This window comes from Anomaloglossus baeobatrachus, chromosome 5, assembly GCF_048569485.1.
Source record: "Anomaloglossus baeobatrachus isolate aAnoBae1 chromosome 5, aAnoBae1.hap1, whole genome shotgun sequence".
NCBI classification, from domain to species: domain Eukaryota; kingdom Metazoa; phylum Chordata; class Amphibia; order Anura; family Aromobatidae; genus Anomaloglossus; species Anomaloglossus baeobatrachus.
This window is the reverse complement of record NC_134357.1, coordinates 471,154,476-471,172,911: the sequence shown is the minus strand read 5'-3', so window position 1 is coordinate 471,172,911 and position 18,436 is coordinate 471,154,476. Positions and strand designations below refer to the sequence as shown.

The 18,436-nt window shown below is 49.3% G+C and overlaps 1 protein-coding gene across 2 annotated transcripts in view; it reads right to left on the bottom strand.

Moving 5' to 3' along the window:
• Positions 1 to 5,017: 5,017 nt before the first annotated feature.
• The window catches only part of CSE1L (chromosome segregation 1 like), a 154,823-nt gene continuing 141,404 nt past the window's right edge, over positions 5,018 to 18,436 (bottom strand). For both annotated transcript variants that reach the window (XM_075350646.1, XM_075350645.1), the window contains exons 22-26: positions 15,934 to 16,019; positions 7,919 to 8,000; positions 6,085 to 6,231; positions 5,548 to 5,779; positions 5,018 to 5,466 (exon numbers count right to left, since the gene is read on the bottom strand). In XM_075350646.1, coding sequence (XP_075206761.1) covers positions 5,377 to 5,466; positions 5,548 to 5,779; positions 6,085 to 6,231; positions 7,919 to 8,000; positions 15,934 to 16,019 — 637 coding nt within the window. In that variant the 3' untranslated portion in view covers positions 5,018 to 5,376. The remainder of the gene's footprint in view (positions 5,467 to 5,547; positions 5,780 to 6,084; positions 6,232 to 7,918; positions 8,001 to 15,933; positions 16,020 to 18,436) is intronic.

Sequence of the window (18,436 nt, the reverse complement as noted above, 5' to 3'; positions counted from 1 at the left end):
ATTCGGATCTGCTTTCCTTCCAGCCACTGTTGGAAGGCCAGTAGGGCCAGATACACTGCCCTGATTTCCAGAACATTGATCTGAAGAGTGGACTCCTGCTGAGTCCACGTACCCTGAGCCCTGTGGTGGAGAAAAACTGCTCCCCACCCTGACAGACTCGCGTCTGTCGTGACCACCGCCCAGGAAGGGGGTAGGAAGGACCTCCCCTGTGATAATGAGGTGGGAAGAAGCCACCACTGAAGAGAGTCCTTGGCCGTCTGGGAGAGGAGGACTTTCTTGTCTAAGGACGTCGACCTCCCGTCCCATTGGCGGAGAATGTCCCATTGAAGTGGGCGCAGATGAAACTGGGCAAACGGGACTGCTTCCATTGCTGCCACCATCTTCCCCAGGAAGTGCATGAGGCGTCTTAAGGGGTGCGATTGACCTTGAAGGAGAAACTGCACCCCTGTCTGTAGTGACCGCTGCTTGTCCAGCGGAACTGAGAGAGTATGAAACTCCATGCCAAGGTATGTCAGTGATTGGGTCGGTGACAGGTTTGACTTTGAAAAGTTGATGATCCACCCAAAAGTCTGGAGAGTCTCCAGCGCAATGTTTAGGCTGTGTTGGCATGCCTCTTGAGAGGGTGCCTTGACAAGCAGATCGTCTAAGTAAGGGATCACCGAGTGTCCCTGAGAGTGCAAGACTGCTACCACTGCTGCCATGACCTTGGTGAAAACCCGTGGGGCTGTCGCCAGACCGAAGGGCAGGGCTACGAACTGAAGATGGTCGTCTTCTATCACGAAGCGTAGAAAACGCTGGTGCTCTGGAGCAATCGGCACGTGGAGATAAGCATCTTTGATGTCTATTGATGCTAGAAAATCTCCTTGAGACATTGAGGCAATGACGGAGCGGAGGGATTCCATTCGGAACCGCCTGATTTTTATGTGCTTGTTGAGCAGTTTTAGGTCCAGAACAGGACGGAACGAGCCGTCCTTTTTTGGCACCACAAACAGATTGGAGTAAAAACCTTGACCTCGTTCCTGAAGAGGAACAGGGATCACCACTCCTTCTGCCCTTAGAGAGCATACCGCCTGCAGAAGGGCATCGGTTCGGTCGGGATGTGGGGAAGTTCTGAAGAATCGAGGCGGAGGACGAGAACTGAACTCTATCCTGTACCCGTGAGACAAAACGTCTGTTACCCACCGGTCCTTGACCTGTGGCAGCCAAATGTCGCAAAAGCGGGAGAGTCTGCCACCGACCGATGATGCGGAGGGAGGAGGCCGAAAGTCATGAGGCAGCCGCCTTGGAAGCGGTTCCTCCTGTTGCTTTCTTTGGGCGTGAGTGAGCCCGCCAGGAATCTGAGCTCCTCTGCTCCTTCTGAGTCCCCTTGGACGAGGAGAATTGGGCCCTGCCCGAGCCTCGAAAGGACCGAAACCTCGACTGTCCTCTCCTCTGTTGAGGTTTGCTTGATCTGGGCTGGGGTAAGGAAGAATCCTTACCCTTGGACTGTTTAATAATTTCAGCCAATTGCTCACCAAACAGTCTGTCACCAGATAATGGCAAACTGGTTAAGCATTTTTTGGAAGCAGAATCTGCTTTCCATTCCTTTAACCACAAGGCTCTGCGCAAAACCACAGAGTTGGCGGACGCCATTGAGGTACGGCTCGTGGAGTCTAGGACCGCATTGATAGCGTAAGTCGCAAACGCAGACATTTGCGAGGTTAAGGACGCCACTTGCGGCACTGATGGACGTATGAGAGAGTCCACCTGCTCCAGACCAGCTGAAATAGCTTGGAGTGCCCACACGGCCGCGAATGCTGGAGCAAACGACGCGCCGATAGCTTCATAGACAGATTTCAACCAAAGGTCCATCTGTCTGTCATTGGCATCTTTTAGTGAAGCCCCATCTTCCACTGCAACTATGGACCTAGCCGCAAGCCTGGAGATTGGGGGGTCCACTTTTGGACACTGGGTCCAGCGTTTGACCACGTCAGGGGGAAAGGGATAACGTGTATCCTTAAGACGTTTGGAGAAACGCTTGTCTGGATAAGTATGGTGTTTCTGGACTGCTTCTCTGAAGTCAGAGTGGTCCAGAAAAGTACTCAATTTACGCTTGGGATACCTGAAATGGAATTTCTCCTGCTGTGCAGCTGCCTCCTCTGCTGAAGGGGCTGGGGGAGAAATATCCAACAGTCTATTGATGGCCGCTATAAGATCATTTACCATAGCGTCACCATCAGGAGTATCCAGATTGAGAGCGGTCTCAGGATTAGGCTCCTGATCAGCTACCTCTGCCTCATCATACAGAGAAGCCTCTCGCTGAGACCCTGACCAGTGTGATGACGTCGAGGGTCTTTCCCAGCGAGCTCGCTTAGGCTGCCTGGGACTGTCGTCCGAGTCAGAGCCTTCAGCCTGTGATGCCTGAGACCCCCTTGTAGCCTGGACTAGTTCCAACTGAGGGGGACCGGGGAACATTGCATCAACAGTGTCCATGGTCTGAGTGACCGGCCTGGACTGCAAAGTTTCAAGAATTTTTGTCATAGTCACAGACATCTTATCAGCAAAAACTGCAAACTCTGTCCCCGTTACTGGGGCAGGGTTCACAGGCGTATCTGCCTGGGCCACTACCACCATAGACTCCGGCTGACGAAGTGGCACAGGGACCGAACATTGCACACAATGGGGGTCAGTGGAACCTGCCGGTAGATCAGCCCCACATGCGGCACAATCAGCATATAAAGCCTGTGCCTTGGCACCCTTGCTTTTTGCGGATGACATGCTGTTGTCTCCTCAGAGCAATGGGGTATAAGCCAAGAAGCGACCGTACAGTGCAATATATAGGTACAGACAAAAAGTACACTAAATAACACTGTGGCACTAGTGGGGTCAGCACTTTTGTGCTGCTTACCGCCCGCTTAGCAGCGGGTGTGTGGTCGCCAGAATCCCTTGTCTGGGTCTCCCAGGGCTATGTCCGTTCTCCAGCTCAGACTGCGTGCAGGAATGGCTGCCAGCGTCCTGTGAAGAGGGGCGGGCCGTGGGCGTGCTGCAGACAAGAGCGGGAAACTGGCGTCCCACTGTGCCGAGTGAGAGGGCTGGAGTATGTAAATAAGACTCCAGCCCTCGGCGCTGACTGATTGTACAGCGTCTCTCCCCTTCCCTGACTGACAGGGTTGGGGGCGGGAACGAAACGGAGCTAGACCGCAAAAGCCGGGGACTAGATTTATGAGCGCTGCCGTCGTAAAAGCACGGTCAGCGCGAGTCCCCGGCGCACTACAAGTCTCAGCCGCGCCGCCGCTCCAGGGGCGGTCGGCGCGGTAGTTCCCAACACAGAAAGTCACTCAGCTAAGCTGTAGTGAATAAGACCCAGGCGCGCAGCGCTACTGTCCCCGGCGCACTAGCACACCCAGCAACTCTGGCGTGTGTCTGTGCCTGTCTGTACGGGGACACAGAGTACCTGAATGTTGCAGGGCCTTGTCCCTGACGGTACTCAGCTCCGTATCCAGCAGGATCTCCGGGTCTGTGGATGGAGCCCGGCCTCAGAGTCTGGAGGCCGGTAAGATCCCACTTCCCCAGAGCCCTTCAGGGGGATGGGGAAGGAAAGCAGCATGTGGGCTCCAGCCTCCGTACCTGCAATGGGTACCTCAACCTTAACAAACACCGCCGACACAGAGTGGGGTGAGAAGGGAGCATGCTGGGGGCCCTAGTATGGGCCCTCTTTTCTTCCATCCGACATAGTCAGCAGCTGCTGCTGACTAAACAGTGGAGCTATGCGTGGATGTCTGACCTCCTTCGCACAAAGCTTGAAAACTGAGCAGCCCGTGATCCCACGGGGGGTGTATAGCCAGAAGGGGAGGGGCCTTACACTTTTTAGTGTAATGCTTTGTGTGGCCTCCGGAGGCAGTAGCTATACACCCAATCGTCTGGGTCTCCCAATGGAGCGCCGAAGAAAATGCTATTCATTATGGCTGCTACTGGGGGGAGGAGGGGGGCTTCAAGATATCCTGGCTGTGTGCACTTTTCTACCAAAGGTTCCTTCTCCATTAAAGGGAACCAATCACCAGGACCTGTGGTGAGGTCATACCCATGTGACCAGAAGGGGTGGGGCCTCTGCCACCAAAGCTGGATCCAGGTCACATGGGTATGACCTCACCACAGGTCCTGCTAGACAAAGTGAGTAGTTTGTATAATGCTTATGCCAATTCTAACAGGGGGAGGGGATAACTAGGAATATATGATCTGCTCCAGTGCAACTGTCACTCACGAAGCTGCTCATTTTACAAACTTCACTTTCTTGGATTTCAAAACCTAAGCATCCGATCTGACCACTACAGGTATGTAGAGAATCAGCCTGATAGTGCCAGTATAGCACTGGCTTTACTTTATATACAAAAAATCCTGGTGATTGGTTCCCTTTAACTCCTTTTTACGAGTATTTTTCTCTCAGGTTGATCTGGAATACTCTTTACTGTACACCAAGGATGTACAAAATTGCAGTAGACATTTTCTAACATCAAAGAAATTTGGGATCTCAGAAAATCTATGTCTCTTTTGCTGCAAGGAAGTTCCTACACGAATGTGAGAAAGATTAGTCTCATTTCAGATAGGAAGATGCAAGGGGCTTCTTGATAAAGGAAAGTCACAGATCTTTTATTCTACCAGATAACACTAGAAGGACCAAATGCTAACGGATCATATTCCTGATCTCATCCCTACAGAGACGAATGGTCATGACGCGTGGATGAAGACTGAACTGGTCTTTGTACAGCCATTGCTTTGTTCTCTAGATTCCACAAGTATACCAGCTATCTTTCTAGCAGCATGAACATCTTTCTCAAAGTGATGAGCCCAATATGACAGCCATAAAGGGGCTAATAGTACCAAGACCATGGAGGACAAGCTTTGCTACAAGATGAGGATAAAGGTGGCCAATCAGATGCATGTTTCATACTGGCAACCAGTCAATCAAGAGATTAGCAGCGCTACAATTTTATACTCATCGATAGACGCAGCATCTTCACCATAAAAACCACAAACAGTATTAAGCAAATGCTTCCATTTATTCACAGTTCAAGAGGAAAAAAAAACACATAGAGAAAAAAGAAAAAAAAAAAAAGAGGCAAAGACTGGATAAATGGTGACATTGATGATAAGTGCTTCCTATAAAGTTGCAGCCGACGAAAGTCAAATTCAACTGTACAATAAATTAACTGCTATAATATGGGCACAGATAGGAACAGTCACCCCCTCAAGACCACCGTGCAATGCCCTCAGTACAGGCGCCGGGCACGGTGGCACTAACCGAAGTAGAACGGCTGCGTTGTAAAGTCCAAAACCAATACACTGACCATGCAGCAACCTTCACACAACTCCACAATGACCCCGCTCTGCAGCTGCGCTTCACACTAGGGTCACGCTGGCACCCTGCAGATATCCCTGGAGGAACTGGAGTGCATCTGCATTCAGACTGCTGCTGATCATGGAAGGAACCTAGGACACAAGACTCACCATTAGAGCTATACTGTGAAAAAGCATCAAAATGCATATCAGAGTACACTGAAGGGGGCTTACCCTCCCAGGACAGGAAGCAGACAACTTGTGAAGAGACTGTGCCAAAAGGATTTTCGGATTGCTGACCATATCACCTATAGGATCATGCTCTTTCTTGCCAGCGAAAGCCAATTGAGAGAAGGCCGTCTGATACCCGGGAGTATCTTCAATGTCGATGAAGTGTTCATCATCTGGAATGGTGTCGTCTTCAGGCAGCTCGAACAGGCCTATCAGAGCCTGCAATAATGAGGGCCTAACAAGAAGGGGCAAAGACAGAGGAACAATTTAAGACAAAAACAGTATGTAAACTAATAGAAATGATATAAGTATAAAAATGGAATACAACGATCAACACTGGAGACTGCGCTGCAGGGAGTGAGAATAATCTAACCGCTCTGCAACCATATGAGCTCACACAGACTCTACTGCTGCTCAGCTGCCCTATAGACTTTAGCCAGATAAGAAATACAGGTTTGTTGGCCTCATTAGAGCCACAGGACCACAGTGATCTCCTTGGGCTTTGTACTGTGTTTGGTGGCACATGTGCTTGACTCTTACCACATCTTGGTGTACTCTGGGTCCATCATCTGCGGGCACTCTGTCAATAGTTTGGTTATGCCGACAGCACAGATTTTCTTCTCTATTGGTCCTGATACTTTCTGGATTTCAGGGATAATAATTTTCTCTACAACCATCCCAAACATCCTGTAAAAAAGAAAGAAAATTTATCACACTGCTGGCTCCTCTTAGAGCAGGAGTCGGGAACCTATGGCTCGCGAGTCAGATGTGGCTCTTTTGATTGCTGCATCTGGCTCGCAGACAAATCAATAATAATAATAATATTAATAATAAAAAAAAAATATTACCGTGTTTTTAGGGTTGAAAGACGCACTTTTTTCCTACAAAATTGGGGAGAAATGGGGGTGTGTCTTACAAACCGCATATGGCTTACGGGAAGGCAGTGGTGGTCAGCGATACTGCGGGCTCGTGGGATGTCGCGGCGGCGGGCACTATTAATCTGCAGGCTGCTTTGAATCTTCTTCAGTTGACAAGATCGACTTCAAGAAAATGGCCGCGGGGACGGCGCATGCGCACATAAGACTCCGCGGCCATTTTCTTGAAGTTTATCACATCGATCTGCACACACCCCGCGGCCATTTTCTTGAAGTCGATCTAGTCAATGGCAGGAGATTCAAAGCAGCCTGCCAACAGATCAATGGCGCCGACGTGACACCCCACGAGCCCGCAGCAGTATTGCCGACCCTCCGCACACTGACCCTCTTGAGTCTCGACACCCCTCCTCCGTGCCTGCAGCATCGCATATCCTGCCTCCTGGGACCTTCTGAGCCGCTCCACCAACCCCCCTGGTGAGTATGGCTCTCATGGAATTACATTTTTAAATATGTGGCGTTCAAGGCTCTCTCATCCAAAAAGGTTCCAGACCCCTGTCTTAGAGGCTGGAGAACATAGAGCTGCACAACTACCACTACCAAAATGAAAACTTCCAGGTTCTGCAGTCATACAGCAGAGATCATTGTTAGGGTGAAAACATTTAGGCAATATAGACTTTTCACAATGGCAGATGATGGGACACTGATCACCAGTTGTGCTATGACAATTAGAGCAAGTTCTCATGATTTAATTTTTCATTCTGCGTATTTTTGTTGGGCAAAAAACACGGCGTCCTACAGTTCCAGCACAGTGGATGGGATTTATGAAAATCTCACGAGCACTAGGTTTTTTTTTTCCCCTCAGGCAGTGTAATCTGACCTGCGGTCTCTTTTTAACATACCTTTGTAAGCGGCACTGCGCACAGTAGGGTAGAGTGCGCCTGCGTAAGCTGGTAATGTCTCTGCGCAAGCGTGACATTTTGCCCGGCGCCATGGATGGCGCATCCACGTTAATAAGCAGCAGAACATGGCAATCAGCGAAGAGGAGGGACGGTAGCTGCATCCAAAGACACCCATTGGTCCGGACTCAATGATTACCATAGAGCGCAGGATATTTTTAATAAGGCATTTTTGGGGTGTACAGGGCAAGTCAGGGGGTAACAGCACCTTTATAGAATGCAGCACTGGTGCTGTTTAAGGTGCAAGTTTTAGTCTATAAAGAAAAAACTGGTGACACAAACCAATACTAAACATCCACTAAGTAGCTACTTGTCGATTAATATAAGCACTGAACAATTTCTACTAGATCAGCCACTGAACATAGGCTGCCATTGATCTCGGCACCGCAAGTCCTGGGACGTGCTGCTGAAAACTATGATATTTTGTGCTGCACAAAAGATAATTTCCCTCAAAGTGAGAGTTTTCCTAGTCTGTGGAGCCCGGCAGCCTGCTTATGAAACACGTAAATTGGCTTAACCCATCAACCTGGAAATCGCACTTACTTGGGTTGGATGCTGTCAACCATTTCTTGTAAACCAGTGGCTCCATATTTCACACAATAAAGATTTAGAAAGACCAAGAAACCTATTAAAAAAATCCCAAAACATTATGTTTCCAGTACTTTACACAAACACACTGGCTGTCTAGAGCCTATATATCTGCTTATACTTCATACAAAGCTGCAGGTTACAGAGACTACTCCCATCATCTGTAAAGAAAGGGATTCTTTACAATATTAGCACTTTTACTGTTCGACCACGAGAGGAAGCAGAAAAATAAAGTAGGTTACAATATGGGACCTGGGATATTCGCAGGCTACCATATATTTAGCATTATCATGGACACCTTCTCTGAACCTTGTTAGCAGGAGTCACGGCCTATTATTTAACCCCGTCTATGCTTTCAGGGGTATTTCGTTTTGCTTTTGTTCTGTTAATGCTACTTTCAAAGAGCAATATCCACTATTTTCTGTTGACAAATGGTGGATTGTTTTCTTGTCAAACAACCTGTATTCTTTAAAGGCAATTATGCCATCAGGTCTGGGTTTTGCTGTAAGGAGCAATAATAATAACCTGATAAGTTAACTCTGAGTCGGTACAATTACAACAAAATCTAATTAATATAGCTTTTTTTTAACTTTTTACTAGTTTAAACAAATTAAAATAAACTTTTATAGTGATAACTTAACTTCACTTTTCCATCCATAGAGCAATCTGTTTATGAAGGGTGAACTGCAGCTATAGATACATAGGACTTTGCTTAAGTTTCTATATTTTGGGGAGATTAGTAGTGATGAGCGAGCGCTACCATTCTTGTCACTCAAAATGAGCAGGTCAAATGCTTGGTCGAACTATATAAGTACAATACTATGAAAAATACAATAGCTATATGTGAGAATGAAAATATGACAATGGAATCTGCATTACTGCCATGAACTTAAGAATAAAAAGAGAATTTTGTTTACTTACCGTAAATTCTTTTTCTTATAGTTCCGTATTGGGAGACCCAGACCATGGGTGTATAGCTTCTGCCTCCGGAGGACACACAAAGTACTACACTAAAAAGTGTAGCCCCTCCCTCTGAGCATATACACCCCCTGGATAACCAAATATAGCCAGTTTAGTGCAAAAGCTGAAGGAGAACAGCCACCCACAAGTAGAGATAGAGCAAGAACCGGAACAACCGGAGCCTCTGTCGGCCGGTGATAACACGCGGAACAAGAAACTGGCAACAGGGAGGGTGCTGGGTCTCCCAATACGGAACTATAAGAAAAAGAATTTACGGTAAGTAAACAAAATTCTCTTTTTCTTCATCGTTCCTATGGGAGACCCAGACCATGGGAGGTCTCAAAGCAGTCCATGGGTGGGAATAAACAGAAAACTGAGAAGTAGGCGAAACCTAACTTCACAAATGGGCGACAGCCGCCTGAAGGATGCGTCTGCCCAAGCTCGCATCTGCCGAAGCATGAGCATGCACTTGGTAGTGCTTCGAAAAGGTATGCAGACTAGTCCAAGTGGCAGCCTGACAGACCTGCTGAGCCGTAGCCTGGTGCCTGAAAGCCCAAGAGGCACCGACAGCTCTGGTCGAGTGTGCCTTGATCCCCGGCGGGGGAGGCACCTGAGTACACTAGTAGGCATCGGAAATGGCCGACCTAATCCAACGAGCTAGGGTCGGCTTAGAAGCCGAGAGGCCCTTACGCCGACCTGTGGTCAGCACAAAAAGAGAGGTGCACCGCCTAAGAACAGCGGTGCGAGACACATAGATCCAGAGCGCCCGCACCAGATCCAGAGTATGCAACGCTTTTTCAAAGCGATGAACAGGAGCCGGACAAAAGGAAGGCAGGGAAATGTCCTGGTTAAGGTGGAAAGGAGAAACCACCTTAGGGAGAAAGTCCGGAGTCGGACGGAGAACCACCTTGTCTTCATGAAAAACCAAAAAAGGTGACTCCGAAGAGAGCGCAGCCAAATCAGAGACTCTCCTGAGGGAAGTTATGGCCACTAGAAAGACCACTTTCTGTGAAAGACGAGACAAAGAAACCTCCCTAAGAGGCTCAAAGGGGGGTTTCTGCAAAGCCGTGAGGACCAGATTAAGGTCCCAGGGATCCAAAGGCCGCCGGTAAGGCGGAATGATGCGAGATGCGCCCTGCATGAAGGTGTGCACCTGAGCCAGCCGGGCGATACGCCGCTGGAACAACACTGACAGAGCCGAGACCTGTCCCTTGAGGGAATTGAGGGATAGTCCTAGCTGCAGACCGGACTGTAGAAAGGACAGGAGGGTCGGCAAGGAAAAAGGCCAAGGAGCATGGCCGGAAGAGCGACACCAGGACAGGAAAATTCTCCAGGTCCTGTGATATATTTTGGCCGAGGAAGACTTCCGAGCCCGAGTCATAGTGGAGATGACTTCAGGAGGGATACCAGAAGTTGTCAAGATCCAGGACTCAAGATCCACGCCGTCAATCTGAGAGGCGCAGAATTCTGGCGGAAAAACGGACCTTGTGAGAGAAGGTCTGGACGGTCCGGGAGATGCCACGGCACCTCTACGGACAGATGGAGCAGGTCTGGGTACCAAGCTCGCCTGGGCCAGTCTGGAGCAATGAGTATGACCCGACGGCCCTCCATTCTGATCTTGCGCAGGACTCTGGGCAAGAGAGCTAGAGGGGGAAATACGTAAGACAGACGAAACTGGGACCAATCTTGAACCAGCGCGTCCACTGCAAAGGCCTGAGGATCGTGGGAGCGAGCCACGTAAACCGGAACCTTGTTGTTGTGCCGGGATGCCATTAGATCCACTTCCGGAGTGCCCCACTTGCGGCAGATTGACCGAAACACTGCCGGATACAGAGCCCACTCGCCGCTGTCCACGGTTTGACGGCTGAGATAATCTGCCTCCCAATTTTCCACGCCTGGGATGTGGACTGCGGATATGGTGGACTTGGAGTCTTCCGTCCACTGAAGGATGCGTTGAACCTCCAACATTGCCAGGCGGCTGCGTGTCCCGCCCTGGTGATTGATGTAGGCAACCGCTGTCTCGTTGTCTGACTGGACTCGAATGTGCTTTCCCGCCAACAGGTGGTGAAAGGCTAAGAGAGCTAGAAGCACAGCTCTGATTTCCAGCACATTGATCGAGAGGGCTGATTCGGACGGAGTCCAAGTGCCCTGCGCTCTGTGGTGGAGATATACTGCTCCCCAGCCGGATAGACTGGCATCCGTGGTGAGGATCACCCAGGACGGGGCCAGGAAGGAGCGTCCCTGAGACAGAGAGAGGGGCCGAAGCCACCACTGAAGGGAGCCCCTCGTCTGTGGCGACAGAGCCACTAGCCTGTGCAAGGAGGAAGTCCGCTTGTCCCAACAGCGGAGAATGTCCAGCTGCAGAGGACGCAGATGGAACTGGGCAAAGGGAACCGCTTCCCTTGACGCCACCATCTGACCCAGCACCTGCATTAGGTGCCTGATGGAATGACGGCGGGGCCTCCGCAAGGAGCGCACCGCCAGATGGAGGGACTGCTGTTTGACTAAGGGCAGCTTCACAAGTGCCGGCAGAGTCTCGAATTGCATCCCTAGGTACGTGAGCTTCTTGGTCGGAGTCAGAGTGGACTTGGGCAGATTGACAAGCCACCCGAATTGGACTAGAGTGGCGAGAGTGAGCGAGACACTCCGCTGACAGTCTGCACTGGATGAAGCCTTGACTAGAAGGTCGTCCAGGTAAGGAATCACTGCCAACCCCTGGAGGTGCAGAACCGCAACCACTGCTGCCATGACCTTGGTGAATACTCGAGGGGCCGTGGCTAACCCGAAGGGGAGAGCCCCGAATTGGAAATGTTCCTCTCCGATTGCAAAACGTAGCTTGTTGAGAAGCTTGAGATCCAGGATGGGCCGGAAGGAACCGTCCTTTTTGGGGACTAGGAAGAGATTTGAGTAGAAACCTCTGAACCGTTCCCGGGCGGGAACCGGTACAATTACTCCGTTGGCCTGCAAGGATGCCACGGCCTGAGAGAAGGCGGCGGCCTTGGAGCAGGGGGGAGTTGACAGAAAAAATCTGTTTGGCGGGCTGGAAGAGAATTCTATTCTGTAGACGTGGGAGATGATATCCCGCACCCACTGATCGGAGACGTGTTGAAACCACACGTCGCCAAAGTGGGAGAGCCTGCCACCGACCAAGGACGTTGCTGGCGTGGCCAGATAGTCAAGAGGAGGCTGCCTTAGTGGCAGCAGCTCCTGCGGTCTTCTGAGGACGCGGCTTCGTGCGCCAGTTGGGTTTTCGGTCCTTGGCTGAGTTAGTGGACGAGGCCGAGGGCTTAGAGGACGACCAGTTGGAGGAACGAAAGGAACGAAACCTCGACTGGTTCCTGCCCTGGACAGGTTTCCTGGTTTTAGTTTGTGGCAAGGAAGTACTCTTCCCGCCAGTAGCTTCCTTAATAATTTCATCCAGTTGTTCACCGAACAGCCTGGACCCAGCAAATGGGAGCCCAGCAAGGTACTTCTTTGAAGAAGTGTCTGCCTTCCACTCTCGAAGCCACAAGATCCTGTGGATAGCGAGGGAATTAGCCGAAGCCACCGCAGTGCGGTGAGAAGCCTCCAGCATGGCAGACATGCCATAGGATGAAAAGACTGAAGCCTGGGAAGTTAAGGCAACCATTTCAGGCATAGAATCCCTGGTGAGGGAATGCATCTTCTCTAGAGAAGCAGAGATGGCTTTGAGAGCCCACACTGCTGCAAAAGATGGGGAGAACGAAGCCCCTGCCGCCTCATATACAGATTTGGCCAGAAGGTCAACCTGACGGTCAGTGGAATCCTTAAGTGAGGTGCCATCAGCCACTGATACAACTATCCGGGCTGAGAGTCTAGACAACGGAGGGTCTACCTTTGGTGAATGAGCCCACTCCTTGACCACCTCTGGTGGAAAGGGAAAACTGTCATCAGAACCACGCTTTGGGAAGCGTTTGTCAGGACAGGCCCTAGGCTTGGTCACAGTGGCCTGAAAACTGGAGTGGTTAAAGAACACACTCCTCGTTCTCTTAGGCAAGGTAAACTGGTGCTTTTCTGCCAGAGAGGGTTGCTCCTCTAATACTGGCGGATTGAGGTCCAGTACAGAATTAATGGACGCAATCAAATCACTAACATCTGCGTCACCTTCGGACAGATCAATGGGGCACATGGAGGTAGCGTCCGAGCCCCCAGTAAAGGCATCCTCCTCGTCCTGCGAGTCAGCTCGTGAATCAGAGCCGCGGGACGAGGAAGGAGAGGGGACCCTGCGTCTCCATTTAGGAGGACGGGGACTGGGACCAGATGAAGAATCCTCTGTGGGCTCTGCTGAGCGAGCCGTAGCAGCAGAGGCGCCCTGAGAAGGGGGCTGATGCATGCTCAGCAGAGTCCGGGATAACTGTCCCATGGAGTCGGCAAAAGACTGGGAGATAGACTTAGAGAAGGATTCTACCCAAGCCGGGGGTTCAGCCACCGGAGCCGGAGCAGCCAGAGGGACCACTGGGGATGGGACTCCAGGCTGAGGCACCACCATGTTAGAGCAGGCATCACAATGTGGATATGTGCTCGGTTCAGGCAGTACGAGCTTACATGCAGTGCATATTGAGTACAGCCTTGCAGCCTTGCTCCTCGTGTGAGACATGCTGCTGAAGTGGGGCTCTGAGCCAGAATGACCCCCAGAGAGTATATAAGCAGGTCCACAACCGGAGGTTGTGGCTTACCAGACAGTTTGTGTGCCCTCCAGATCCCACAGCCCGGACCCCCAGAGAGATGCTGCAGCCAGCGCCGATCGCTGTGAGAACGCTGATAAAATGGCGCCGGAGCGAGGAGAGGGGGCGGGGCCTACTCTAAGAGCGGGATCCGGAGGGCCAAGGAGATATACAGGGGAGGGAAACATCTCCTCAGAGAGGAGTGTCCCTCCCCTGTGCCGAACGGCCGCTGGGCGGAGCCGCACTGTCCCTCTGCATGATTGACATGCAGGGGCAGTGAAATCGAAACTAGGCCTCAGGCGAAGCCGGGGCCTAAATTTAACGATGCGGCCGGCGCGCAGGCACCATCGGCGCGGTTCTCAGGTGAAAACCAGAGAACCGGCCGGAAATGTCAGAATAGATACACAGCCCACTCTCCCCAACAATAAAGTACAAGGGACCCCCCGACAATAACGTCTCAGACACTTAGCTTGTGAGACGCAGGGCCAGGTCCCTGAGGGATGAGTGCTCCATCCGGCAGGATCCTGAAGGGCTGCGGATGGAGACCGGTCTCCTGCAAGGCAGGGAGAACCGTGCTGGCTCCCACTTCAAGCCAGAGCACGAGGGATGGTGAAGGAGCGCGGCATGTAAGGCTCCAGCCCTGAAATCAACCTTAACAACACCGCCGACACAGTGGGGTGAGAAGGGACATGCCGGGAGTCCAGGTTTGGACCCGCTTTTCTTCAAACTCTTTCCAAAAATCAAAAATCAGATGAGAATGCATGTGTGCCTCCTGAACACAAAGCATTGAACTGGCTATATTTGGTTATCCAGGGGGTGTATATGCTCAGAGGGAGGAGCTACACTTTTTAGTGTAGTACTTTGTGTGTCCTCCGGAGGCAGAAGCTATACACCCATGGTCTGGGTCTCCCATAGTAACGATAAAGAAAGAGAAATTTAGCTATTGAATTGATCAATACAACAGAGCCCCAACACCTCGTCACGGTATTCTCTTACATTGGGGTCCCTAGCTAATATTTGTCCTCTCTCTTGCAGTTAAAAAAACCTTACCATGTAGTACTCACATATAGCTATTGTATTTTTCATGCAAGTATTCATACTGCAGTTTCTGCTTTACATTTATTCACCTTGCACTGTCACTGGTGTGCAGCCCTTCTCTTTATATAGTAAAGGGTTTTTTTAGGGTTTTTGCACCCAGTTCAGACTTAGAATGGTGTTCCAGACATTATTCCTCCTGACGAAGCCTTCTGGTGAAACGCGCGTCGAGGCCCCGCCCCCACGCCTGGACTGCCTGACTCTCCCTGCTTTGACATGACGCAAGGTAATATACCTTAGGCCATATTTGCTGCCTTCCATTGAAGGATTGTTTAGGAGATCATACAGATCTCGTTATTATCTTCTCTTTATTTTCCCCTCTGTGGTGGTTCTTGGGCTATTGTAGTTTTTGAACATTCACCTCACACTCATAATAGCTTGCTTGCAGGTGTTACTGCCATCTTGTGGCCAGTTCAGGTATCTGTGGGTTGTTTCTTGTGCAGGATTTTTCCATCTCCTCCTGCTACCACTGTGCACCTTGAATCACCCTGTACTTAATAAAAATCATTTTGTATTCAACATTGACATTTCTTGTGGTCCTTTCTTGCCCTGTCCCCTTTTTTAATATACCTTTGTACTTTCACTGGGGTTACATTTTCTAGGTTTCATTATTTCTTAATTGCTTGGTCAAACTAGACTCGAGTGCCGAGTATAGTAGAAGGCAATGGGAATCTGGAGCATTTTTCCAGATATTCTAGAAAAATGCTCAATTTTCCTATTGACTTCTATTACACTCAACTCAAGTTGAGCCCAACCAAGTGTCTGACCTGCTCGTTTTGAGTGCCAAGCATGGCTGTGCTCGCACATCACTAGAGAGGTGGTGACTAAAAAACAGTTCTAAATTTTTCTTTTTACAGAGTTTACTTGTGTGTGATGTAAGATTTTAATTGTTTGGGCAATTGAAAACAAAAATTCCAAACAATTTGAAGGAAGCTTTTTTTTTAAATATATTGTTTGTTTTTATTATATATTTGGAAAATAAATTCGAATTTATTAGGGGCGTGAACTTGATCACTTGTACAATACTGAAAAATGTTTGTAGGCTTCCAATGGTGTGAAGTGCGTCAGTACTGCGTGATGTGCGTTATAATTTTAGGACGTAGCTTTTATGGAGCATTGCCGAAGATAAAAATGAAGCTTGACAAGACTAAAGACAAATCTGGAATACAGAGGAGTCACAATATCCCCACGACATCAGAAAACGCTCAACTGCAATGTACAAGTAGAACTTACTTTTGACAAACTTTGTGGTTTTGGAGTTTTGTAACCTCTGGAACAGCACAATGAAGATCTGCCTTTTATACTGATCCACACATTCTCTACAAGAAAAAGAGAGGGTGTCAGTGATAAATGGAGTCGCTCCTCATTTACAGAGAAGCTGCAGCTTCATCTCCCTCCTCCCCTATTTTCTATCAGCTGTTCCGTAATAAGTTATGATGCCCAAGAAGCCCAAGTCTAGGCCATCAAAGTAAAATCTTCAGTGTAGTCAGAAAATTACCTATTGATTAAATTATTTTTCATGTGAGGCTCATTCACACCACATTTTTATAATCTGCTTCACAGTTTTATAGTGCAAGAACAGATATAAACCAGATCAGCCGTGGGAATGATAATAAAATATGCTCAAACGGCCACAAATCCACAAATTTGATGTACGCTTCATCCACTACATTCTGTGTGTACAATGATGTTACCTATTAATCCTTTTTTATTTTTTTATCATACTGACTTCCAAAAACATGGCGCACAACTAGCCATAAAGGGAATCTGTCGGCAGATTTTTGATGATTTATCTGAGAGCAGCAAAATGTAGGCAAAGAGACTCTGAATCCAACCATGTATCACTAAGATTACAGGGTTCAGCTGTTCTAAGACAATCAGTGATTTTACATTAGCAATACAGCAGTGCTAAAAAAAGCTGCCCCAGCCCACACCAGGCTTTCAATGTACATCTATGGACAGTGAGGTACTAATCACAGGAGGGGATGAAGTCAGACAGCATGGCAGAAGCCAGCTAGTCACAGTAATGATAAAGCCCTAGTGATAACGCTCAGTTTAATTAATCAGCTCAGGAGCTTGACATGTGGACACATTGTTGAATTCTGCTTATACGTCATACAAAGCTGCAGGTTACAGAGACTACTCCCATCATCTGTAAAGGAAGGGATTCTTTACAATATTAGCACTTTTACTGTCAGACCATGAGGGGGAAGTAGAAAAATAAAATTGGTGACAAACAAAACGAGACCATGGATATTCTCAGGTTGGTATATATATATTTAGCATCAAGGACCACAATCCTAATACACTGATGCAGCGACTGAGGAGGACCCCACAGAATGATGAGTGGAATTCACAGCCAAATCCACATTTGAAGCTGCATAAGCCTTGTGCTTTAGGTTACTAAGGCAGTCACAGACTGAGCAAACAGCCTGCATCATATCCGAATCGATCATCTGAGCTGGCAGACCTCGCAGATCTGACTGACCACGTGGGAAAGTACCTCTGTTTTGCCTCTCGAAGAAGCTAACTGCTCTCGTCAAGTAATATCTGTATCCGCCATATCCTCTGGCTCAATGCGTGTAATGCAGACAATCATCTAAATGGTCCCTCACAAGCCTCTCCATCCATAGCTCGTGAGGGTCAAGATTATTTCGGACACCACAGGTGGAAAGAGCACGCTGCTCACACAAACTAGACCTACACGAACTTAGTCCAATCAAAAAGCCTCAGCAGTTTTGCTCCTTTCGTCAGTTACTGTAACCACCAGGAGAGGACCTACCGTCCCTAAATAAAAAATAAATAAATAAATAAAAAGACCATCCTTCAAAGCAGACTCCTTCCTGGAGTCCATGGAAACTGTCCTCCAAGTTTTCTGGGACCAGAAGCAACAAGTTTTCCCCCGCATGACAGGGCACCCCTCACAGGGATTGTTCTTTCAAGCTATTTCCTCTCTCCTCCAGTCAGGAGACATTCGTCCAGTTCCTACGCAAGAAAAATAGCAAAGTTCATTCCATACTCGACCTAAAACCGCTGATCAAGCAAGTTCGGTTTCATGGTTTCAGGATAGAGTCCCTCCACTCAGTTGTTGCCTCCGTGGAACCAGGAGAATTTCTTTCCTCAGTGGACATTCAAGATGCCCATCCTCACCAACATTTTTCCAGCACACCAGAAGTTCAGTACCAGTATTATTTTCAGTGGTCCTCCACACACATTGGGCTTGCTACGGCTCCCGGAATGTTCACAAAAGTTAGGGTTGTTGTCCTGGCCCTTCTCAGTGTTTGGGGAATAGTGGTAATTTCCTACTTGGACGACATCCTGGTTAAAACGTTCTCTTACCCAGATCCTTTAGAGCAGGGGTGGGGAACCTTTTTTCTGTCGGGGGCCATTTGGAAATTTCTGCCAACCTTCGGGGGCCGCACAAAATTATCAATGTTTAAATGACCCTGCTATATTGGGTGAAGCAATTAATTAACTGGGGACATGGGGCTGGGGGCACAGACACCACACGCGGGGCTGGGGGCACAGACATCACTGGAGGGGCTGGAGGCACAGACACCACTGGAGGGGCTGGGGGCACAGACACCACTGGAGGGGCTGGGGGCACAGACATCACTGGAGGGGGAGGCACAGACATCACTGGGGGGGGAGGCACAGACATCACTGGTGGGGGAGGCACAGACCACTGGGGGGGGAGGCACAGACATCACTGGGGGGGGAGGCACAGACATCACTG